The following is a 26,828-nucleotide window of genomic DNA, read 5'->3' as shown; positions in this document are numbered from 1 at the left end:
TATGTAGAGAGAATAGTATAAGAATTTAAAGAGAATTACTAGAATTGGAAAGTGAATTTAGGCCTGACTGGTGGTGGTTTAGTGGATGAGGCATCAACCCAGAACGCTGAGGTTGCCAGTTGGAAGCCCTAGGGTCACAGGCTCTGAGCATGGCTCACCAGCGCAGGGTCACTGGCTTGAGCAGAGGAATTGTCCACACGATCCCAAAGCTCACCAGCTTGAGCCCAAAAGTCACTGGTGTGAAAAGCTCAAGGTTCTGGCTTGAACAAAGGGACACTGGTTCAACCCTGGTCAAGGCACATCCAAGAAGGAATCAATGCACAACTAAAGTGAAAACAACTACAAGTTGGTGCTTCTCACCCTTTCTCTCCCTTCCCCTCTCTTTCTCTTTCTCTCTCTCTCTCTCAAAAAAGTGAATTTAGCAATGTTTCATAATACAATGTCAATACATAAAAATCCATAGTATTTCTATACACTAACAATAAACAACTGAAAATGAAATGTAAAAAACTCCTTTTACAGCATCAAAAAGAAAATATTTAGAAATATTTCATTAGGATGTAGAAAAAAGGGAACATTTCTGCACTGTTGGTGGAAATGTAAACTGGAACAGCCACTATGGAAAAGAATATGAGGGTCCCTCAAAAAATTAAAAATAGCCTGACCAGGTGGTGGCGCAGTGGATAGAGCGTCGGTCTGGGATGCGGAAGGACCCAGGTTCGAGACCCTGAGGTCGCCAGCTTGAGCGCGGGCTCATCTGGCTTGAACAGGGAGCTCACCAGCTTGGACCCAAGGTCGCTGGCTCCAGCAGGGGGTTACTCGGTCTGCTGAAGGCCCGCGGTCAAGGCACATGTGAGAAAGCAATCAATGAACAACTAAGAAGTCGCAACGCGCAAAGAGAAACTGATGATTGATGCTTCTCATCTCTCTCCGTTCCTGTCTGTCTGTCCCTGTCTATCTCTGCCTCTGTAAAAAAATAAAAAATAAAAATAAAAAAAATAAAAAAAAATAAAAAAAATAAAAAATAGAACTACCATATGATCTAGCAATTCCACTTTTGGGTATACATCCAAATAAAATGCAATCAGTATCTCAAAGAGATATCTGCACTCCCATATTCATTGCAGCATTATTCACAATAGCCAAGATAATGGAAATAACCTAGGTGTCAATATACAGATGAGTGGATGAAAAAGATGTGGTACATATAAATACAGTAGAATTTTTCACATGGAAGAAGGAAATCCTGCTATCTGTGACAACATGGATGGACCCTGAAGGCATTATGCTAAGTGAAATAAGTCTTGCAGAGAAAGACAAATACTGTATGATGTCATTTATATGTGGAAACTAAAAAATTTAAAAAATGAACTCATAGTAACAGAGTACAATGGTCATTGCCAGAGGCTGGGGAAGGGGGTATAATGATGATGTGTCAGCCAAAGGGTAAACTTAAACTTCCAGATATAAGATAACCAAGTTCTGAGAATCTAATATACAGGTTTCACATCTGTAGATTCAACTGACCAAATGAAGATAAAAAATATCTGAGGCCCTGGTCAGTAGGCTCAATGGTAGAGCATCGGCCCAGTGTGTAGATGTCCTGGGTTCGATTCCTGGTCAGGGCACACAGGAGAAGCATCCATCTCCTTTTCTACCCTTCCCTCGCTCCCTTCTCTCTATTTCTCTCTTCCCTTCCCCCGGCCAAAGCTCCATTGGAGCAAAAGTTGGCTTGGGCACTGAGGATGGCTCCATGGCCACTGCCTCCATGGCAGTGATCAATACTTGGATCACTACCATAATCACTGTGCCTTAATTCATATATATATATATATATATATATATATATATATATATATATGAAAAATATTTTGAGAAAGTTCCGAAAATCAAAACTTAAATTTGCCATGCACTGAGCACTATGCTGATTCCACTCAAATGAAGGACTATGTAGGCATACCCTGTTGTAGTCTATATGAAAATATAGGCTAGATGAAACTACTACTCCATTTTACACAGGGGACTTGACCATCTAAGCATTTTAGTATCCAAGGGGTACCAACTCCCCTGAGAATACCAAAGGATGACTGTATGTAAGGTGATGGGGGTGTTAACTAACCCTACTGTGGTAATCACTTCCCAGTATGTACATGTATCAAATCTTCATCACACTGTACACCTTAAACTTGCATGTTATGTGGTAGTTATATTTCAAAAAAAGCTGGCCTGACCTGTGGTGGCGCAGTGGATAAACCGTCAACCTGGAAACACTGAGGTTGCCGGTTCAAAACCCTGGCTTGCCTGGTCAAGGCACATATGGGAGTTGATGCTTCCTGCTCCTCCCCCTTCTCTCTCTCTCTCTCTCCCTCCCTCTCTCCCTCTCTCCCTCTCCTCTCTAAAATGACTAAATAAAAACAAAACAAAACTGTGGTATTTTTGATCCAAGACAAGAAAAAAAAAAAAAAGCTGGAAAAAATCTCATTATATTGTATACTTTGAATGGTGGTTTATTGTACATAAATTTTACCTCAATAAAGTTATTTTTTTAAAGGAAATATTAGGAAAGACCATCCTTATGCAGTTAATGAGAAAAGGCTCACCTGGGTTTGAGACAATAAGTATCTTACAATTAGGACTATGACGAACTAGGTCAGGAACGATTGTTTTCATAATATTCACATTACGCTGCACCAAGGAAAGACGACTTTCTCCTTCCTGTTGCCGTACACCTGCTGTGACAATAATTAACTTGGAGTTTGCAGATATACTGTAATCTAAAAGGGAAACAAAAGACAATACTTGGATCACTGCCATAATCACTGTGCCTTAATTCTTTAGAAGTCTATTGTATGACCCTGGTGTTAAAGTACTCAGATACTTTCGTGTCCAGCATTTGGAAATGAACAGATTTTTCATGTAGTGATATTATTTTGAGCTAACAATAGTTTTCCCTTTAGATGAGTTAATGAATTAATATACATAAAGTACTTGAAATAGTGCCTCATACATATTAAATGTTCAATAAAGGTTAGCAATTATTATATTATTAGTCAAGTACTTTTTTTGTGTGGCAGAGATAGAGACAGAGAGAGGAACAGATAGGGACAGACAGGAAGGGAGAGAGATGAGAAGCATCAGTTCTTTGTTCCAACACCTTAGTTTCTCATTGATTGCTTTCTCATATGTGCCTTGACGGGGGGGGGGGGGGGGGGGGGGGCTACAGCAGACCGAGTGGTTGCTTGCTCAAGCCAGAGACCTTGGGCTCAAGCTGGTGAGCCTTGCTCAAACCAGATGAGGCCACACTCAAGCTGGCGACCTTAGGGTTTCTATACATCCCAGTCCATTGCTCTATCCACTGCGCCACTGCCTGGTCAGGCATTATTAGTCAAGAACTTCTTTAAATTCCAATTCCTCTGCTAGGCATTCCCTAATCATATCATTCATAAATACTACTCTTACTTCACTGAATTTTTATAGCACTTACTGCCCACAATTCTCAAATAGTGCCTTATGTTATCTTCCTATGGTTAGGTCGTACTTAATCCCTAACTTGATCAGAAGATCCATAATTATAGGTTTTGATTTCATATTCCTCCCTTATCTTCATAAATATTTTAGTACCTTCTATGTTCCAGGCACTTAAGGTCTGCATTAATGATTATACATATGAGAAAATTTAAAACACCTGTGGATAATCAATGACATTCCATTGTTTTTCCTCATTAGAGCTCAAGAAATGTATTTGCAAAATGCTCTATTGTGAACTATGTCATTCATATATAGAAGAGTATATATTAAATATATGTTCAATTTTTTAAATATTAAAGTTTATGATTCTGGCCCTGGCTGGATATCTCAGTTGATTAGACACCACCTCAATTTGCCAAGGTTGCAGGTTCAATTGTTGGTCAGGACACATACAAGAATCAACCAATGAATGCATAAATAAGTGGAACAACAAATCAGTTTTCCTCTTTCTCTCTCCCTTCCTCTCATTATAAAACAATCAATAAGCAAAAATTTAAAGGTAACAACTCTGTAAAAATCATATAAATTAACAGAACATCACCAGTACCTACCTATTTCCCCGAAAATAAGACCTAGTGCAATTTTTTTCAAGCTTGGAAATATAAGGCCTCCCCTGAAAATAAGGCCTAGCACGTCTTCAGGAGCAAAAATGAATATAAGACACTGTCTTATTTTTGTGGAAACAGGATAGATTGTTGTACATGGAAATAGTCACAAGAAATTCTTGATGGAATTCAGAGTTTGGCTGGTTATGCTGATGTTTGTGATGACGTGACTATAGTTATTAATAAATGTTGATTTTTTGTTTAACAATAAATGTGAATTCTTCGTGGAAAAATAAGACATCCCCTGAAAATAAGACCTAATGCATCTTTAGGAGCAAAAATTAATATAAGACACTGTCTTATTTTCGGGGAAACACAGTAGGAAGCCCTTTAATGCTTTCAAAATTGCATCTACATCCTTCAAACTAAGGTTACCAACCATTCTTGAGTAGTGAAAATCACCACCTTACCTTAAAAAAAAGGCTCACCACCTATGCCTATTTAAACATATTAAATTTTATATTTCTGAATCAAAAGGTACATATTACTTTAGCTAATTATTATGCATTTGATATATATCCATGTTAATGTGTATCCTTATAGTTCATTCACTTTCATTGCTCTGTAATATCACACTACATAATATATATATAACTTAGTATTGCTATTCATTGAACTGTTTCCAATATGGAACTATTACACAGTATAACACAACACAGTCTTGTTTATGTATCCTAGTGCACATATGCAGAGTTTCTCTTAGGAATATACCTAGGAGTGCAATTTATGGGTTGTGGGGATGTTCATGTTCAACTTCACTAGAACAAACTTTTTCAAAAAGCAGTTTTACTATAATACACTCTTATATGTCAAGCACAAGAGCACCTATTGTTCCACATTCTGAAAAACACTTAAAGTTATCATACCTCTGCCAATCTAATGGCTGTGTAATGCTATGTTAATATGCTTTTTATTTTCCTTGCTTTGGTTACTATATACTTATAGGCTATTAAGTTTCTCCTTCTGTGAAATATTTAATTCTTTTCCCATTTGGGGGGGGGCTATGTATATTTGTCTTATTTATAATATCAGTACTTTTATTCTGAATACTATTCCTTTGTCAACTGTTTATGTTGCAAATATCTTCTCAGTTTATGGCTGTCTCTTCACTACTTTTTTAAAATTTTTATTTTTAAATTTTTAATGTTTAATTTTTATTGTTTAAAGATCAAACCAGTGACCTCTGTGTTTATAGATGCTGCTCTAACCAACCGAGCTATCCGGCCAGGGCATCTCTTCACTCTTTTACAGTGTCTTTTTATAAACACAAACTCTAAACTTTATATTCTTTCCTTTATTGTTTGAGTTTTGGGGGTCTTTGTGTTTAAGAAATTCTTCCCTACACTGAGATCATAAGATATTCTATATTATCTTCTAAACAGAAGCTTTAGTTTGCTTCATATTTTGGTATTTAACCAACGTGGAATTATATATTTTTTGTGTATTATCAGGTAATGGTTCAATTTTATTTCTTTCCATGAAAATAACCATTACCATAAAACAAAATTTTTATAAGTCTATAGATTTCCTAATGATATATGAGTGTTATACATCAATCTTTTGTGTGTCTCTGCATTCAAGTTCTCACCACCTTGTTCTTCTCTTTCTTTTCTTTTTTTAAGTGAGAGGATGGGGAGAGAGAGAGACAGACTCCTGCATACACCCTGACCAGGATCCACCCAGCAACCCCTGTCTGGGGCTGATGCTCGAATCAACTGAGTTATCCTCAGTGCCCAGGGCCAATGCTCAAACCAGTCGGCCACTGGCTGCAGGAGCAGAAGAGAGATCTACCTCCCAGAACCAATGTGGATTACAAACTAATTTTATGAACTATCAGCTGGAAAAACCAACTTTGGACTAAACTAAAAGGACTCTTCAACCCAGGAACGCAGAAGAAGCCACCCAGAGACTGGTAGGAAAAGCGGAAACGCGGAGAGGGCTGCCCAGCTTCTCGGAGCGAAGGGCAGCAGGGAGAGACTCGCGTGGCGGGAAGTGAGTTTAGCAGAGGGGAAAGGGTCCTGAGCCCCAGGAACAAAGCCCCAGCCTGCCGCCCCAGAGCCCAGAAGAAGCGTAAGGACAGTATTTAGCTGGAAACAAGTCAGGATACTGTTTGTGAGAGAGTCTGATTTCTCAGACCCAGGATCCTTCTTAAAGGGACCACGCAGAACATCTCTCTCACAAACACTCACCTGGGGCTCCTGGGGACAGGAGGAGAGAGGAGAAAACCACAGTAACAGGAAGAGAGTGCAATCTAGGAGGCATAGGGAGAAACATTTTGAGAGATAGCCACCCTAACCCCTGAGACGAGGCACTCCCCAAAGCTGAAGTGAATATTTCCCCCGGAAACAGCAATACCAGCAAAGGGAAGCAGGAGAGCAGCCAAACAAGCTCCCCCGCAGCATTCAGAGCAGAGTCATATAGAAGGAGGGAGCTTTCGGGTCTACAGTAGTGAGTCTTAGGGTCCGAGCTGCAACGCTTCCACCCACGCGGCTGAGGGCGCACTGGAGAGCAGGCGGCAGCGGGAGACAAAAGCGCGGTTCTGCTGGCAGGGGCGGAAGCCAGCTGGCCACCAGTGGGCTCAGGTGTGAGCTCAATCTTGCCCGGCTAGGGAGAAGGGGGCGTGCAAAAGCGGTCAAGCTCAGCTGCCGGCAGCCTGTAATCCAGCCTCCGGGAGAAGGGCGGGAAACCCAGAAAGGGTAGAAACCAGCCCCGGGGCAAGGGCAGAGGAGCACATCCCTGCCCCACCCATGCAACCCAGGCTTGCGGTCTGACTTGGTAGCTGGCTCCTCCCGCGAGGGTGGAGCCAAAAGCCCAGAAGAGGCGGAGTTGCGCTACGAAGCTGAGCTTGGGCACGCAGCCCTGTCTGGCGGTAGAGCCAAGGCTAGCAGCTGTTCCTTGAGTGGGATCATCCTGCAAAGGCAGGGCGAAAGCTCGGAAACAGGCGGAGACCCGCAGCTGAGCAAAGGTGCTCGCCAGTGCCCTCAGGACCGAGCATAACGTCACACACGGGGGCGGGGCAAAGGCCAAAGCCACCAACCCTTGTGCACCCGAGCACTTGATCACAGCCACTCTCGTGAAGAGAAAATGCAGAGGCAGAGAAATACAACACAAATAAACCAAGAGAAATCCCCAGAAAAGGACCTAAGTGAATCAGATATAACCAAATTACCAGATGCAGAGTTTAAAATAACAATTGTTAGGATGCTCAAAGATATTAGAACCACCATAGATGGCCATTACGAAAACCTAAATAAAGAGATAACAAATATAAAAAAGGACATTGAAATAATAAAAAAGAATCAGACAGAAATGACAAATACAATATCTGAAATAAAGAATACAATGGAAGGAATTAAAAGCAGGATGGATGAAGCAGAGAATTGAATCAGTGAGTTAGAGGACACAATAAATAAAGGCACAGAAGCAGAGCAGAAAAAAGAAAAGAGACTCAAAAAGTCTGAGGAAACTCTAAGAGAGCTCTGTGACAACATGAAGAGAAATAACATCCGCATCATAGGGGTTCCTGAAGAAGAAGAGAAAGAACAAGGGATAGAGACTTTGTTCAAACATATTATAATGAAAAACTTCCCCCAATTAAGGCAGGAAAACATTTCACATGTTCAGGAAGCACAGAGAACTCCATTAAGGAGAAACCCAAAGAAACCAACACCAAGACACATCATAATTAAATTACCAAAGCTAAATGATAAAGAGAAAATATTAAAAGCTGCTAGAGAAAAAAAGACTATCACCTACAAAGGAGCCCCCATAAGGATGACTTCTGACTTCTCAACAGAAACACTTGAGGCCAGAAGGGAATGGCAAGAAATATTCAAAGTAATGCAGAAGAAGAACCTACAACCAAGACTACTTTATCCAGCAAGGCTATCATTTAAAATTGAAGGAGAAATAAAAAGCTTTACAGACAAAAAAAAAACTCAAGGATTTCACTGCAACCAAACCAAGGCTGCAAGAAATGCTAAGGGACCTGTGGTAAACAGATCAAAGGAAAAAAAGAATATAGCAAAAGAGAAAAACAGTTTTAAAGAAAAAAAATGGCAATAAACAATTACATATCAGTAATAACCTTAAATGTTAATGGATTAAATGATCCGATCAAGAGACATAGGGTAGCTGCATGGATAAGAAAACAGGACCCATACATATGCTGTCTACAAGAGACACACCTTAAATCAAAAGATGCACACAGACTGAAGATAAAAGGATGGAAAAAAATATTTCACGCAAATGGAAATGAAAAAAAAGCTGGGGTAGCAATACTTATATCAGACAAAATGGACTTTAGAACAAAGACCATAGTTAGAGATAAAGAAGGTCACTACATAATGATAAAGGGAGCAATCCAAAAGGAAGATATAACCATTATAAATATCTACGCACCTAATATAGGAGCACCTAAATATATAAAGCAGACTTTGATAGACTTAAAGGGCGAGATCAACAGCAATACTATAATAGTAGGAGATTTCAATACCCCATTAACATCATTAGATAGATCCTCAAGAAAGAAAATTAACAAAGAAACAGCAGACTTAAAGGACATATTAGATGAACTTGATTTAATAGATATCTTCAGAACCTTTCACCCTAAAACAGCAGAATATACATTCTTTTCAAGCGCTCATGGTACATTCTCTAGAATAGACCACATGTTAGGGCACAAAAGCGGGCTCAACAAATTTAAGAAGATTGAAATCATATCGAGCACTTTCTCTGATCACAATGCCATTAAACTAGAAATCAACCACAATAGAAAAATTGAAAAACATTCAAACACTTGGAAACTAAATAGCATGTTATTAAACAATGAATGGGTTAACATTGAGATCAAAGAAGAAATTAAAAAATTTTTAGAAATAAACGATAATGAGCATACATCAACTCAAAATTTATGGGACACAGCAAAAGCAGTCCTGAGAGGGAAGTTCATAGCATTACAGGCATACCTCAAGAAGCTAGAAAAAGCTCAAATAAACAACTTAACCCTGCATCTAAAAGAACTAGAAAAAGAACAAGTAAAGCCCAGAGCTAGTAGAAGGAAGGAAATAATAAAGATCAGAGCAGAAATAAATGACATAGAGGCTAAAGAAACAATACAGAGGATCAATGAAACCAGGAGCTGGTTCTTTGAAAAGGTAAACAAGATCGATGAACCTTTAACAAGACTCACCAAGAAAAAAAGAGAGAGGACTCAAATAAATAAAATTAGAAACGAGAGTGGAGAAATAACAACTAACACAACAGAAATACAAAATATTGTAAGAAAATACTATGAAGAACTGTACGCCAAAAAACTAGACAACCTAGATGAAATGGACAAATTCCTTGAATCATATAATCTTACAAAAATCAATCTGGAAGAATCAGAAAACCTAAACAGACCAATTACAACAAATGAGATTGAAACAGCTATCAAAAAACTCCCAAAAAAGAAAAGTCCTGGGCCTGATGGCTTCACAAGTGAATTCTACCAAATATTCAAAGAAGAACTAACTCCTATCCTTCTCAAGCTATTTCAAAAAATTCAAGAGGAAGGAAGACTTCCAAACTCCTTTTATGAGGCAAGCATAATTCTGATTCCAAAACCAGGCAAAGACAACACAAAAAAAGAAAATTATAGGCCAATATCCCTGATGAACTTAGATGCAAAAATCCTCAATAAAATATTAGCAAACCGGATCCAGCAATATATGGAAAAAATCATACACCATGATCAAGTAGGATTTATTCTTGGGAGGCAAGGCTGGTACAATATTCGCAAATCAATCAATGTGATTCATCACATAAACAAAAGAAAGGAGAAAATTTCTTTTGTGATAATTTCAATAGATGCAGAAAAAGCATTTGATAAAGTCCAGCACCCATTCATGATCAAAACTCTCAGCAAAGTGGGAATACAGGGAACATACCTCAACATGATAAAGGCCATCTATGAAAAACCCACAGCCAACATCATACTCAATGGGCAAAAATTAAAAGCAATCCCCTTAAGATCAGGAACAAGGCAGGGGTGCCCCCTTTCACCACTCTTATTCAACATAGTTCTGGAAGTCCTCGCCACAGCAATCAGACAAGAAAAAGTAATAAAAGGCATCCAAATTGGAAAAGAAGAAGTAAAACTATCATTATTTGCAGATGACATGATATTGTATATAGAAAACCCTAAAGTCTCAGTCAAAAAACTACTAGACTTGATAAAAGAATTTGGCAAGGTGGCAGGATATAAAATCAATACTCAGAAATCAGAGGCATTTTTATACACTAATAATGAACTATCAGAAAGAGAAATCAGGGAATCTATCCCCTTTACCATTGCAACCAAAAAAATAAAGTATCTAGGAATAAATCTAACCAAGGAGATTAAAGACTTGTACTCGGAAAATTATAAAACATTGATAAAAGAAATCAGGGAAGATACAAATAAGTGGAGGCATATACCGTGCTCATGGTTAGGAAGAATAAACATCATTAAAATGTCTATATTACCCAAAGCAATTTATAAATTCAATGCAATACCAATGAAAATACCAATGACTTACTTCAAAGATATAGAACACATATTCCATAAATTTATATGGAACCAAAAAAGAACACGAATAGCCTCAGCAATCCTGAAAAGGAAGAAAAAAGCGGGAGGTATCACACTTCCAGATATCAAGTTATATTATAAGGCCATTGTACTCAAAACAGCATGGTACTGGCATAAGAACAGGCACATAGATCAATGGAACAGAACAGAGAACTCAGAAATAAACCCACAGCTCTACGGACAACTGATATTTGACAAAGGAGGTAAGACAATACAATGGAGTAAAGACAGCCTCTTCAACAAATGGTGTTGGGAAAACTGGACAGCTACCTGCAAAAAAATGAAACTAGACCACCAACTTACACCACTCACAAAAATAAACTCAAAATGGATAAAAGACTTGAATGTAAGCCGTGAAACCATAAGCATCTTAGAAGAAAACATAGGCAGTAAGCTCTCTGACATCTCTCGCAGCAACATATTTGCTGATTTGTCTCCACAGGCAAGTGAAATAAAAGACAGAATAAACAAATGGGACTTTATCAAACTAAAAAGCTTCTGCACAGCTAAAGACAATAAGAACAGAATAAAAAGACAATATACACAATGGGAGAATATATTTGAAATTGCGTCTGATAAGGGGTTAATAACCAAAATTTATAAAGAACTTGTAAAACTTAATACCAGGAAGACAAACAATCCAATCCAAAAATGGGCAAAAGAAATGAATAGATACTTCTCCAAAGAGGACACACAGATGGCCAATAGGCATATGAAAAAATGTTCAACATCACTAATGATTAGAGAAATGCAAATTAAAACCACAATGAGATATCACCTCACACCAGTCAGAATGGCTCTCATCAATAAAACAACACAGAATAAGTGCTGGCGAGGATGTGGAGAAAAGGGAACCCTCCTGCACTGCTGGTGGGAATGCAGACTGGTGCAGCCACTGTGGAAAACAGTATGGAGATTCCTCAAGAAATTAAAAATCGAACTGCCTTTTGACCCAGCTATACCACTGTTAGGAATATACCCTAAGAACACCATAGCACTGTTTGAAAAGAAGAAATGCACCCCCATGTTTATGGCAGCATTGTTCACAATAGCAAAGATTTGGAAACAGCCCAAGTGTCCATCAGAAGACGAATGGCTTAAAAAGCTTTGGTATATATATACTATGGAATACTACTCAGCCATAAGAAATGATGACATAGGATCTTTTACAACAACATGGATGGGCCTTGATAACATTATACTGAGTGAAAGAAGTAAATCAGAAAAAAACTAAGAACTGTATGTTTCCATACATAGGTGGGACATAAAGATGAGACTCAGAGACATGAACAACAGTGTCGGGGTTACAGGGTGGGGGGAGGAGAGGGGGGGTGTTGGGGGAGGGGAGGGGCACAAAGATCATGGCTTTTCAGCATTTGCCATATTCCCCCCTTAATCTACAGACAGCAAATATTTACGTATGGTGTTTCCACTATAAAGACTGCTGTCTTAGGGACAAATGCTGATAAACTATTTCAGCAGTTCTCCTTCTTCAAAGACTTATAAGTAAACATAGAGCTCTATGTTTCATAGGACATACTCAAGCTCACTCCATGCTCCCTGGAGCTTTAGCACAAGGGAATGCCCCCCCCCTTTTTTGTGTTTTTTTTTTAGTATTTTTTCTTTTATTTATTTATTTTTTGTATATTTCTGAGAATGGGGATGGGGAGGCAGTCAGACAGACTCCTGCATGCGCCTGACTGGGATCCACCTGGCATGCCTACCAGGAGGAATGCTCTGCCCATCTGGGATGTTGCTCTATTACGACCGGAACCATTCTAGCGACTGGGGCGGGGGCCATGGGGCCATCCTTAGTGCCCAGGGTGGATTTGCTCCGATGGAGCCTTGGCTGCAGGCGGGAGGAGGGGGACCGGGAGGAAGGAGAGGGGAGGGAGTGGAGAGGTAGATGGGCGCTTCTCCTGTGTGCTCTGGCCGGGAATCGAACCCAGGAATCCTGCACACCAGGCCAATGACTCTGAGGGGTCTACCATATCATGCTTTTTAATTTTTAAAAAAAAAAATTACATTTCTTTTGAATGCTGATGAACAGGAGACACCAAATCTTTTTCGCCTGCAAACTACTACCTTCTTTATTAGATCTAGCTAATAACACTGTTCTGTCTTTTTTCCAAATAGCTCCAGATATATGGAAAAGATTTATATAGGCGGATGGGGATCCTCAAACCCCTCAGCGAGATCTTCTGAGAATGGCTCTTAAGATACCTAGAGGCAGAAAAAGCCCAATAGAGATCAGGGGGAACTACCAGCTTTTAGGATACACCCTTAAAGGCTCCAACACCCCAAAGGGGTCTCATAGGATGCCATCTGGGTCCTGCTTCAATAGTGGAAAGGAAGGTCATTGAGCTAAAGCCTGCCAGGCTTACACGCCTCTGCTGTGAGGAAACAGGGACACTGGAAGGTGGGCTTCCCCCTCGCTCCTCTAAGGGAGGGTTCAGTCTCTTCCAGCCCAGCTCCAGCCACCTATGACCTAACCTTGCCCAGAAAGCTGGGGTTTGCCACTGAAGGCTGAAGGTGCCCAGGGCCATCGGCCCCATCTACGACACTGTGGATGAGCCTAGGGTATTTCTTCCAAGAAGCAGGTAAACTGATCTCATTTGCACAAGGGCCACTTAACTATGTCTTGCCTGAATAGTCAGGTTTTTTATTCTTCCCTCAAAGATCTCTGTTGTGGGTGTTGATAGTCCTATTTTCTGCTGCTTTGCTTAATATATAGTGTTTCTTTATCCCTCCTACCTCAATGCCCCACTCACATTTCAGGCTGGGACCTACTCTTAATTTAGAGCTCTCTTTTCTCCTTTTGCCAATTTGTATTATGAATTTACCTTTGCCACCCAGCTTAGTGTATCCCAAGGTTCTCTTTACCAGGCCACAGTCACAGAGCTCCAGGGAAAAGCAACCTGGTCTCAACTCTCCAGGCAGAGGAGAACAGGAGCTCCATATCCACGCATGCTGCAAATGGCTTTTTCCAGTCTACCTGAATCATTACCAGCTAGAAGCAGCAGTCATTGGGGCTTGGACATGAGCTGCAAAGTATAGAATGGTGACAATTCCAGTGCCATGCGGACTTTTCCTGTGGGGAACTTTCCTGGACTCCTGCTCCCTGTGACAGCTCCTAACAGACTGAACTGTGGTTGGGTTGCATTTTTCAGGGATTTGGCATGGTGATGTGGTCAACTTGGACTTGGGGAACATGTTAAGGACACTACTCATTTATGGATTCTTGCTGTATTCGCCAAGAGTTTGCTTAAAGGCTCTTAATCACTGTAAAAAAAAATAGAGGACTAGATGAAGAAGATGGGGCACATATACACCATGGTATATTATTCAGCTAGGAGAAATGGTGACATTGGATCACTTATAGCAGAATGGTGGAGTCTTGGTAGCATTGTGCGGGGTGAAATAAGCGAATCAGAAAAAAACAGGAACTGCAGGATTCCATACATTGGTGGGACATAAAGGTGAGACTAAGAGGCATGAACAGGAGTGTGGTGGCTATGGGGGGTGGGGGGAGGGAAGGAGGGAGAGGGAGAGGGGGAGGGGTACAGAGAGAACTGGATGGAGGGTGGCGGAGGACGATCTCTCTTCGGGTGATGGGTATGCAGCATAACTGAATGACAAGATAACCTGGAAATGTTTTCTTTGAATGTATGTACCCTGATTTATTGATGTCACCCCATTAAAATAAAAATTTATTTATTTAAAAAAAAAAAAGAGCAGAAGAGAGAGAGAAGGGGGAGTGGGAGGTGAAGAGAAGCAGAGGTCATGTTTCATGTGGGCCCTGACCAGGGATTGAAACTTGGATGTCCACATGAGCGGAAGATGCTCTATCTACTCAGCCAACCAGCCAGGGGCTTGATTAACTCTTATTTAGTTCTATGTGGTCTCTCTTCCTATAGTTTTCTTTTCTTCTTTGATGGTTTTCTAATTTTACTTCTTCCCCTTTGATAATTTAGAGGTTACACACTTTCTATTTTCTCTGTTGTAATTTATTGATTTTAGAGAGAGAGAGAGAAAACATTCATTTGTTATTCCACTTATTTATGCATTCATTGGTTGATTCATGTATATGTCCTGACCAGCGATTAAAACAGCAACCTTGGCATATTGAGATGACTCTAACCAACTGAGATACCTGGCCAGGGCCTGTTTCTATTCTTTAAAGGTTGTCACAGAATGTTACAATACTGTATTCATACTTAACTATCAAAGTCCAAAGTGAATCATCACCTTTCCCTAATGATTGAGGAACTTAGACTACTTCATTTACCCTACCCCCTTTCACCCCCAGACTTATATACTATATTTTAAAATTCTTAATCCCACAAAAATTATAGTTATACAGTTGATGTCTATTTAGATTTGTCCTTGTTTTTATCATTTTCTGTGCTCTTCATTTATTTTCTTGCATCTCAGATCTTGTAAATAAGAGTAACAATCTACATCTGAAAATGTCTTTATTTCACCATTACTCTTGAAAGATATTTTGCTGGATAGATTCTAGGTTGAGTTTTGCTCTCTTTCAGTACATTGAAGATATCAATATCCCATTGTCATCTGGTGTTATTGCTATAATTAAATAAGTCTTACCCTCTCCCTTTTACTTTTATTCACTCTTCTCCCTTTTCTGTAATTTGTGTTCTGACAATTTTTTCTCTTTGCCTTTAGTGTTTTCTAATTTCACAAAAATGTATCTCAGTGGAAATTTTTTATTTATCCTTCTTGAGATTGTTTGGCTTGAATCTGTGCATTGATATTTTTCATCAACTCTCAAAAATGTTCAATTGTAATCTGTTCAAATATTTCCTCTTTAAATATTATACTTTATCACTCTATCCTCCATGGTTCTTAACCTGTCATATTTTCCACTTCCTGCTGTCTTCTAGATAATTGCCTGAGATTCACCAGTTCTCCCTTCAAATGTGTTTGCTCTAACTCATTAATTAGTTTTGATTGCATCCTATTATATATTTATATCTGGTTAGTTTTTAAATTCTGTTACTTTTGTTTCCTTTCTCACAAGGATATTTTCAAGTTTGTCCTTCATGTCTTTAAAGTCTTTAAATAGAATAATCATAGTTAATTTATCTGTTTGATAATTTCAATATTTGAAATCTATGGTGGCCTTTTCTGTTCTTTGCTGGTTCTTGCTCATACATTTTTTTTGTAGATGTAATTATTAATGTTGTGAGATGTTCATTTTCCTTGGAATTTTATTTGTGAAAAAAAATTTTCTAATTAAGTGAGAGCAGGGGAAGCAGAGAGACAGACTCCCACATACTCCCAAGGCTGGCCCCTGTGGGCCAATGCTCTGCCCATCTGGGGCGTTGCTCTGCTGCTTGGCAACTGAGCTATTTTAGCACATGAAGAGAGACCATGGGTCTGGGCCAACTTGCTCTTCACCATGAGAAAGAGAGAAAGAGGGAGAGAGAGAAGGGGAAAGGCAGAGAGGTAGAGAAGCAGATGGTCGTTTCTCTTGTGTGCCTTGACCAGGAATTCAACCCAAGACTTCCACACGCTGGGCTAACACTCTACTGCTGAGCCAAACAGCCAGGGCCAACATAACTCTTATTTGAATTCCAAAAATTCTCAAGCAATCTTAAGACTTATGATGACTATCTGGTGTGACTGATGGTGGTACAATGAATAGAGTGTCAACCTGAGGCACTGAGGTCCAAGGTTTGAAACCTCAAGGTTGCTGGCTCCAGCACAGACTCATGTGGCTTGAGCATAGGTTCACCAGTTTAAACATGGGGTCACTGAGCCTGACCTGTGGTGGCACAGTGGATAAAGCATCAACCTGGTAACGCTGAGGTTGCCGGTTCAAATCCCTGGGCTTGCCTAGTCAAGGCACATATGGGAGTTGATGCTTCTTGCTCTTCCCCCTTCTCCCTCTCTCTCTTTGGCCTGATCTGTGGTGGTACAGTGGATAAAGTGTCGACCTGGAAACACTGAGGTTGCCAGTTCAAAACCCTGGACCTGCCTGGTCAAGGCACATATGGGAGTTGATGCTTCCTGCTCCTCCCCCTTCTCTCTTTCCTTCTCTCTATCCTATCTAGAATGAATAAATAAATAAAAATATTAAAACATGGGGTCACTGGCTTGAGCGTGGGATCATTGACATGATCCCATGGTTGCTGGCTTGAACCCAACAGTCACTGGCTTGAAAGCCCAAAGTTGCTGGCTTGAGGGGTCACTGGCTCAGCTGGAGCCCCTCCCCCATCAAGGCCAGTATGAGAAGAAATCAGTGAACAACTAAAGTGCTATTATGAGTTGATGGTTCTCATCTCTCTCCCTTCCTGTTTCTCTCTTACGCTAAAAAAAAAATTTTTTTTAAATGACTATTTTGGCCTGACCTGTGGTGGCGCAGTGGATAAAGCGTCGACCTGGAAATGCTGAGGTTGCCGGTTCGAAACCCTGGGCTTGCCTAGTCAAGGCACATATAGGAGTTGATGCTTCCAGCTCCTCCCCTCCTTCTCTCTCTCTCTGTCTCTTCTCTCTCTCTCTCTCTCTCTCTCTCTCTCTCCCTCTCCTCTCTAAAATGAATAAATTAAAAAAAACAACTAAGCTTTAAAAAAAATGACTATTTGGAGGAAACGTACTATATATCAGGCCTCAAAAAATTTCCACGAGCATCGGCCTGGCGTGCAGAAGTCCCGGGTTCGATTCCTGGCCAGGGCACACAGGAGAAGCACCCATCTGCTTCTCCACCCCTCCCCCTCTCCTTCCTCTCTGTCTCTCTCTTCCCCTCCCGCAGCCAAGGCTCCATTGGAGCAAAGATGGCCCAGGCGCTGGGGATGGCTCCTTGGCCTCTGCCCCAGGCGCTGGAGTGGCTCTGGTTGCGAAGGGGCGATGCCCCGGAGGGGCAGAGCATCGCCCCCTGGTGGGCAGAGTGTCGCCCCTGGTGGGCGTGCCAGGCGGATCCTGGTCGGGCGCATGCGGGAGTCTGTCTGACTGTCTCTCCCCGTTTCCAGCTTCAGAAAAATACAAAAAAAAAAAGAAAGAAAGAAAGAAAGAAAGAAAGAAAGAAAGAAAGAAAGAAAGAAAGAAAGAAAGAAAGAAAGAAAGAAAGAAAGAAAGAAAATATTTACTAACCCCTAGTGTAACCCATTGGAATCCCAGCTTTATGGGGTTATTGCCTATGCAACTTTCCAAATTAGTCTGTCTCCAGTCTCTTAAATCCTGTGAGGCAGTGAAATCCAAAATTCAAGCTCACTAGGTTTGGCTAATGCTAGCTAGTGAAAAAACAGCTACATTGTTCAGCTTAACTCTGTAGTTTCCTGCCTTCATTCAATGACTATTCTTAAAATACTTTACTTTGTTAAAAGCATAGCAATTCTTTCATGACACTTTTTCTTTCAAATTTTATGCAGGAGGTTTTTATTCACAGTAAAATAATTCATTCAAATATATAACTCGTCATATTACTAGAAATTAAAGGCTGAATGATTTAAGTATTTTAATACAGTAGTAACATAACTTGACTCCACTTAACCAATTCAATAGACTGACTGATGTAAAACATACTGAACAAAGCACACTGAACACTTCTAATTAGTAGACTTCTATCTAGGACGTCTGTGTACTTCTGCTTGTTAGTCTTTATGCCAAGCATATGTACATCAGTTGTATTAATCATGTAATATAATATAAAATATGACTTGAAATATAAATAAAAGAAATACACAGTAAAGATAAACACTACATTAAGGATTGAGATGTGAATAGATATTACAGAACATATCAACTAAATTGGTAATGTTTCACTTGGATGCACTGATCTTTGTTATACCAACTCTTTTTATATTCAAAATTAATATTTAAAAATTGTTCTATGAATTCGAATGTCTTAAACCAGTTCAAAAGTTAGTCAACCTTTTTATGCCTACCATCCACTTTTGTATCTCTGTTAGTAGTAAAATTTTTTTTTTTAATAAATTTTTATTAATGGTAATGGGATGACATTAATAAATCAGGGTACATATATTCAAAGAAAACATGTCTAGGTTATTTTGTCATCAAATTATGTTGCAAACCCCTCGCCCAAAGTCAGATTGTCCTCCGTCACCCTCTATCTAGTTCTCTGTGCCCCTCCCCCTCCCCCTAACTCTCTCCCTCCCTCCCTCCCATGTCCTCCCTCCCCCCCCACCCTTGGTAACCACCACACTCTTGTCCATGTCTCTTAGTCTCATTTTTATGTTCCACCAATGTATGGAATCATGTAGTTCTTGTTTTTTTCTGATTTGCTTATTTCACTCCTTATAATGTTATCAAGATCCCACCATTTTGCTGTAAATGATCTGATGTCATCATTTCTTATGGCTGAGTAGTATTCCATATTGTATATGTGCCACATCTTCTTTATCCAGTCTTCTATTGAAGGGTTTTTTGGTTGTTTCCATGTCTTGGCCACTGTGAACAGTGCTGCAATGAACATGGGGCTACATGTGTCTTCACGTATCAATGTTTCTGAGGTTTTGGGGTATATACCCAGTAGAGGGATTGCTGGGTCATAAGGTAGTTCTATTTGCAGTGTTTTGAGGAACCACCATACTTTCCTCCATAATGGTTGTACTACTTTACAGTCCCACCAACAGTGAATGAGGGTTCCTTTTTCTCCACAGCCTCTCCAACATTTGCTATTACCCGTCTTGTTGATAATAGCTAATCTAACAGGAGTGAGGTGGTATCTCATTGTAGTTTTGATTTGCATTTCTCTAATAACTAATGAAGCTGAGCATCTTTTCATATATCTGTTGGCCATTTGTATCTCTTCCTGGGAGAAGTGTCTGTTCATGTCCTCTTCCCATTTTTTTATTGGATTGTTTGTTTGTTTGTTGTTGAGTTTTATGAGTTCTTTGTAAATTTTGGATATTAGGCTCTTACCTGAGCTGTCGTTTGAAAATATCAGTTCCCATATAGTTGGCTGTCTGTTTATTTTGATATCAGTTTCTCTTGCTGAGCAAAAACTTTTAATTCTGATGTAGTCCCATTCATTTATCTTTGCCTTCACTTCTCTTGCCATTGGAGTCAAGTTCATAAAATGTTCTTTAAAACCCAGGTCCATGATTTTAGTACCTATGTCTTCTTCTATGTACTTTATTGTTTCAGGTCTTATATTTAGGTCTTTGATCCATTTTGAATTAATTTTAGTACACGGGGACAGGCTGTAGTCGAGTTTCATTCTTTTGCATGTGGCTTTCCAGTTTTCCCAACACCATTTGTTGAAGAGGCTTTCTTTTCTCCATTGTGTGTTGTTGGCCCCTTTATCAAAGATTATTTGACCATATATATGTGGTTTTATTTCTGGGCTTTCTATTCTGTTCCATTGGTCTGAGTGTCTATTTTTCTGCCAATACCATGCTGTTTTGATTATCGTGGCCCTATAATATAGTTTAAAGTCAGGTATTGTAATGCCCCCAGCTTCATTCTTTTTCCTTAGGATTGTTTTGGCTATTCGGGGTTTTTTATAGTTCCATATAAATCTGATGATTTTTTGTTCCATTTCTTTAAAAAATCTCATAGGGATTTTGATGGGAATTGCATTAAATTTGTATATTGCTTTGGGTAATATGGCCATTTTGATTATATTTATTCTTCCTATCCAAGAAAAGGAATATTTTTCCATCTCATTGTATCTTTTTCGATTTCCCTTAACAATGCTTTGTAATTTTCATTATATAGGTCCTTTACGTTCTTTGTTATGTTTATTCCTAGGTATTTTATTTTTTTTGTTGCAATCGTGAAGGGGATTATTTTTTTGAGTTCGTTTTCTAATATTTCATTGTTGGCATATAGAAAGGCTATGGACTTTTGTATGTTAATTTTGTATCCTGCGACCTTACTGTATTGGTTTATTGTTTCTAATAATCTTTTTGTGGAGTCCTTCGGGTTTTCGATGTATAGGATCATATCATCAGCAAAAAGTGATAGCTTTACTTCTTCTTTTCCGATATGGATGCCTTTTATTTCTTTGTCTTGTCTGATTGCTCTGGCCAGAACTTCTAGCACCACGTTGAATAAGAGTGGAGAGAGTGGACAACCCTGTCTTGTTCCTGATTTAAGGTAGAAAGTCCTCAGTTTTATGCCGTTTAATAGGATGTTGGCTGATGGTTTATCATATATGGCCTTTATCATGTTGAGATATTTTCCTTCTATACCCATTTTGTTGAGAGTCTTAAACATAAAATTGTGTTGTATTTTATCAAAAGCCTTTTCTGCATCTATTGATAAGATCATGTGGTTTTGTTCTTTGTTTTGTTGATATGGTGTATTACACCGTTTTGCATATGTTGAACCATTCTTGAGATTCTGGGATGAATCCCACTTGATCATGATGTATTATTTTTTTAATATGTTGTTGTATTCGGTTTGCCAGTATTTTGTTTAGTATTTCAGCATCTGTATTCATTAGAGATATTGGTCTGTAGTTTTCTTTCTTTGTGCCATCCTTGCCAGGTTTTGGTATGAGGGTTATGTTGGCCTCATAAAATGTGTTTGGAAGTATTGCTTCTTCTTCAATTTTTTGGAAGACTTTGAGTAGAATAGGAACCAAGTCTTCTTTGAATGTTTGATAGAATTCACTAGTATAACCGTCTGGGCCTGGACTTTTATTTTTGGGGAGATTTTTAATAGTTTTTTCTATTTCCTCCCTGCTGATTGGTCTGTTTAGGCTTTCTGCTTCTTCATGACTCAGTCTAGGAAGGTTGTATTGTTCTAGGAATTTATCCATTTCTTCTAGATTGTTGTATTTTGTGGCATATAATTTTTCATAGTATTCTACAATAATTCTTTGTATTTCCATGATGTCTGTGGTGATCTCTCCTCTTTCATTTTGGATTTTATTTATTTGAGTCCTGTATCTTTTTTCCTTGGTGAGTCTTGCCAAGGGTTTGTCAATTTTGTTGATCTTTTCAAAGAACCAGCTCCTTGTTTTATTAATTTTTTCTATAGTTTTTCTGTTCTCTATTTCATTTATTTCTGCTCTGATTTTTATTATCTCCTTTCTTCGGCTGGTTTTGGGTTGTCTTTGTTCTTCTTTTTCTAGTTCCTTAAGGTGTGAAGTTAAGTGGTTTACTTCGGCTCTCTCTTGTTTGTTCATATAGGCCTGAAGTGATATGAACTTTCCTCTTATTACTGCTTTTGCTGCATCCCAGAGATTCTGATATGTCGTATTTTCATTTTCATTTGTCTGTATATATCTTTTGATTTCTGCGCTTATTTCTTCTTTGACCCATTCATTTTTTAGAAGTATGTTGTTTAGTTTCCACATTTTTGTGGGTTTTTCCCCTTCTTTTTTGCAGTTGAATTCTAGTTTCAAGGCTTTATGATCAGAAAATATGCTTGGTACAATTTGAATTTTTCTAAATTTGCTGATATTGTCTTTGTGGCCCAACATATGGTCAATTCTTGAGAATGTTCCATGTACACTAGAGAAAAATGTATACTCTGTCGCTTTGGGATGAAGTGTCCTGTAGATGTCTATCATATCCAGGTGTTCTAGTATTTCGTTTAAGGCCACTATATCTTTATTGATTCTCTGTTTGGATGACCGATCTAGAGCCGTCAGCGGTGTATTGAGGTCTCCAAGTATGATTGTATTTTTGTTAGTTTTTGTTTTAAGGTCAATAAGTAGCTGTCTTATATATTTTGGTGCTCCTTGGTTTGGTGCATATATATTAAGGATTGTTATGTCTTCTTGATTCAAATTCCCCTTAATCATTATGAAATGACCATTTTTGTCTCTGAGTACTTTTTCTGTCTTGTAGTCAGCATTATTAGATATGAGTATTGCTACGCCTGCTTTTTTTTGGGTGTTGTTTGCTTGGAGTATTGTTTTCCAGCCTTTCACTTTGAATTTGTTTTTATCCTTGTTGCTTAGATGTGTTTCTTGTAGGCAGCATATAGTTGGATTTTCTTTTTTAATCCATTCTGCTACTCTGTGTCTTTTTATTGGTAAGTTTAATCCATTTACATTTAGTGTAATTATTGACACTTGTGGGTTCCCTACTGCCATTTTATAAATTGCTTTCTGTTAGTTTTGTATCTAGTTTGATTCTTCTCTTTTGTTTTTCTATCATTTGTTTTTGTTTGTTTGTGTTCCATACTTCTTTCCTCTGTTGCTACCTTTTTTAAGTCAAGTGTTTTTGTGGTGGTTTTTTTAAGGGTGGTTACCATTAAGTAATGAAAAGGGTACCTACCATATTCATTGTAGTACCCTATCTTATAAGTATTTCTGCACTTCATCATCCTTTGCTACTGTTAATCTCCATCCTCTCCCCCCTTTTTTTCCTTTGTTGTCACAGTTTAAGTTTGGTTTTATTGTGTTCTTGGTGGAGCTGTTACTTGTGGTGTTGTTTTCTTTTGTTCTTTGAATCTGGTTGGAAAACCCCCCTTAGTATTTCCTGGAGTGGGGGCTTTCTGTTGATAAATTCTCTCATCTTTTCTGTATTTGTGAATGTTTTTATATCTCCTTCATACTTGAAGGATAGCTTTGATGGGTATAGTATTCTTGGCTGAAAGTTCCTCTCTTTCAGGGCTTTAAATATTGGGGTCCACTCTCTTCTAGCTTGTAGAGTTTCTGCTGAGAAATCTGATGATAATCTAATAGGCCTTCCTTTATATGTTGTACTCTTCTTTTCCCTGGCTGCCTTGAGAATTTTTTCTTTGTCATTGGTTTGTGTCATCTTTATTATGATGTGCCTTGGAGTGGGTTTGTTGGGGTTAAGAAAACTTGGTGTTCTGTTTGCTTCTTGAATTTGAGGCTTTAGTTCCTTCCACAGGCTTGGGAAGTTCTCGTCTATTATTTGTTTGAGTATATTCTCCATTCCATTTTCTTTCTCTTCTCCCTCTGATATACCTATTATTCTTATGTTATTCTTTCTGATGGAGTCAGACAATTCCTGTAGGGCTTTCTAGTTTTTTATTATTTTTGAGTCTCTTTCTTCTTCTCTCTGTTGTGCCTCAAGTTGTTTGTCTTCTATTTCACTAATCCTATCTTCAATCTGGGCTGTTCTGTTAGCTAAGCTTGTTACCTCGTTTTTCAGCTCGTGAATTGAGTTTTTCATTTCTGTTTGATTTGTTTTTATAGTTTCAATTTCCTTGGTAATATATTCTTTGTGTTCATTGAGTTGTTTTCTGATCTCCCTATATTGCCTTTCTGTGTTTTCTTGTATATCTCTGAGTATTTTTAAGATTTCTATTTTAAATTCTCTGTCATTTAGCTCCAAGGCTTCCAATATGTTAAGTCTTTTCTCCATAGATTTTTCCACATCTATTTGTGTTACCTCTCTTTCTTTTGTATCCATAATATTCGATTTCCTCTTTCTTATCGGCATCTGAGGGTGGTCTTATTGATAGCACTAATTAGAATTAATAAAGAGTAAAAAGAAAAAAAAAAGGGGGTAAAACACCCCACAAAAAAAAAAGTAATAATTTATTATTTCCCCCTTTTTTTCTCTCTTCTCTTTCCCTCCTCTCCCCTCCTCAGGGAAATATCGTGCCTATAATGGAGGGCCTGATTTGGGGTGAAGAGTTCAAGGGGCAAAAAAAAGGGAGTAGGGACCTACTAAATGCAAAAAAAAAAAAAAAAAAAAAGGAAGAAAATCTTAGACAAGCATAAGATGATTTGCTTGTAAGTGATGGTCAACTAAGAGATATAATGAGAGGGATAAGAGGGAATCAGAAAAAAGGACCAAAAAAGAATAATAAAGAAGAAAAAATAAAAATAATAAGTAAAAATCTGTTGTATTAAGTGGAGCGAAGACTAAATACAATGGAGACCTTGGGTTGGGAGGACCCAAAATGCCAAAAAAATAAACAAACAAGAGAAAAAAAATAAAAACAAAAGCAAAAAAGAGAAATAAAGCAAAAAAAAAGCCTTGAGTCCCAAATTAACTAATTTGTTCGTGATTGAGGATTATATGGGAGGAAAGTAAAATGAGAAAAGAAAAAATGAATAGAAAGGAAAAAATAAGAAAAAGAGAAAAACGAAGGAAGAAATAAAATAGGAGGAGAAAAAAACAAAATAAAGCAAGACAAAAAAAAAAAAACAAAAGAGGAGAGAGTGAGAGTTAAGTGTTTTGGAGTATAACCTTAAAGGAGGGTGAGGATGAAGAAGAAAAATAAAATGCAACACTCATGGGTAGTGTAGTTCAAGAAAGGGGAAGCATAAGATGGGCAGAGAATAGAAGGACCGAGGTGGAGGAAATAAAGGCAAAAAGATAGAAGAAACAAACAACAACAACAACAACAAAAAAAAAAAAATTAGTGGATCAAGTTGTAAAGTCTGTGGGTTTTTCTTGATTTTGAGAGGTTAACTTCTTCCTTTTTCTTTTCTCTCCCTCTTCCTAGTCAGTGACTCTGTACCCCAGGCTCTGCCCCTGTGTCACTCTTAGGTAGGGATTTGCAGTTGATGGGATTCTATGGCAATGTCATATAATTGGCTTTAGTCTTGCTGGAAGTAAAGGCTTGTTGGCTTTGCAGGGTCCAACGATGAGAGAGTTTGCTTTCCTGGATTCTCTCTCCTAGTCCCCCCTTTCTGAATTAGCAGCCTGGTGATCCAGCTATAAGGCTGCAACTGCTTCTGCCTGGGGAGTAAGAGGCTCAAAGAGCTGGGAAATCCCCACTCTATCCCCACTCAGTGCAAGGCTTTGGGAAAGGCTCTGAGAGTCAGGGCCTCCAGTGTAATCAGGTGGGGGTGGGAGTCAATTGTTGTCAAGGTGACTGTTCAGCGCCTATCATTTAGTTGGACCTCTCAACCCAGGCTTTCCACACTTTGTAGCCTGTTTTTGCAGGGAAGAAGAGGCACTAGTCTCTGCTTACGACTAGTGTAGTATAGACTTTATTATCTGCCAAGTCCTTCTTGTTAGCGTTTATCCCTGAATATGGAGGCTCTATCAATCAGAAGTTGCCCCCGCCCCTTTAGCGAGAGGTACTAAAAAATATCACGCCTCTTGTCTTGGATCGCTGAACTGAGAGAGATCTTATCAATTAGAACCGAGGGTGCGCAGATTTTATGGTTAAGCTAATTTCAGTGATTGGGTCGCAGCTGTGTTTCCGAAGGTATTTTAGGCTGCCTGCGCGCGCCCCTCCCCCAACGCTTGATTGTTAGCTTGAATGGCTGGGTGAGGTGCCCCGCCCACGGAGAGAATCTCCCAAGCCTCTCCCGCTCGCCCCGCCGCTGGCGGCTGGACCGCACCAGGCGCAGGATAATGGAGCCCCCTGGGTGTGCGGGCCAGCAGGGCGCCCTGGGCGCGTGGAATGCCCAAGGCACGCGCGCAAATGGGGCGCTCCGGGCACCGGTGGCCGGCGACCCCCACTCGCAGTGTGCGGGCCGCTGGGAACGTCAGCGGTGCTCAACCGGACCGGGCGCGCGCGCGTCGGCCGCTCGCGGCGGCTCGAGGTTCCCAAGTATATGGGCTGACTCACCGCAGGCGCACTCCCTCGCGGCTTGAATGAGCGTCGCTGCTGCGGTAGCTTCCTCCACACCCTCGTCTCTCAGATTCAAGTGATAACAGTCCTTTTGCTTTCAGTTTGTGTGGAACTCCGGAATGCTCCGAGGATAAATTTTTCTGTTTCTAGTTGATAAATTTGTTGTGATTTAGGGGAGAGCTGTCGGACGCGCTTCTCACGGCGCCATTTCCGTGACGTCACTCCAGTAGTAAAATTTTCTAACTGCCCACCGGTTCCACAGTAATGGTGATTTATAAAGTAGGCAAGTAACTGTACTTTATAAAATTTATAAAGCAGAGTTACAGCAAGTCAAAGTATATAATAATAATTACTTACCCAAGTACTTTATGTCGGATTTTCGCTAAGTTTGGCAGAATAAATCTTTATAAAACAACTTACTATAGTTAAATCTATCTTTTTATTTATACTTTGGTTGCTCTGCTACCGCCCACCATGAAAGCTGGAATGCCCACTAGTGGGCGGTAGGGACCAGGTTGACTACCACTGTCTTAGACATTAAAAACAAGTTGTTTAAAAATTGTCCTTTTAGGCACAAGAAAAATAAAGTGAAGAAAAACCATAAAAATTTAGTAAAGTTTTGTGATCAAATTGCT

The 26,828-nt window shown here is 39.3% G+C and overlaps 1 protein-coding gene across 2 annotated transcripts in view; it reads right to left on the bottom strand.

The window, feature by feature from the left end:
- The window catches only part of LDHC (lactate dehydrogenase C), a 71,499-nt gene that overhangs the window by 22,728 nt on the left and 21,943 nt on the right, over positions 1 to 26,828 (bottom strand). Inside the window, exon 3 of one of the 2 annotated variants that reach the window (XM_066253859.1) lies at positions 2,601 to 2,774. The exons of the other annotated variant lie outside the window; for it this stretch is intronic. Coding sequence (XP_066109956.1) covers positions 2,601 to 2,774 — 174 coding nt within the window. The remainder of the gene's footprint in view (positions 1 to 2,600; positions 2,775 to 26,828) is intronic. 2 annotated transcript variants of the gene reach the window in all.

This window comes from Saccopteryx bilineata, chromosome 1 (genome assembly GCF_036850765.1).
Source record: "Saccopteryx bilineata isolate mSacBil1 chromosome 1, mSacBil1_pri_phased_curated, whole genome shotgun sequence".
Taxonomy (NCBI): Eukaryota; Metazoa; Chordata; class Mammalia; order Chiroptera; family Emballonuridae; genus Saccopteryx; species Saccopteryx bilineata.
The sequence above is the reverse complement of the archived record's forward strand: the minus strand, read 5'-3'. Positions and strand labels throughout refer to the sequence as shown.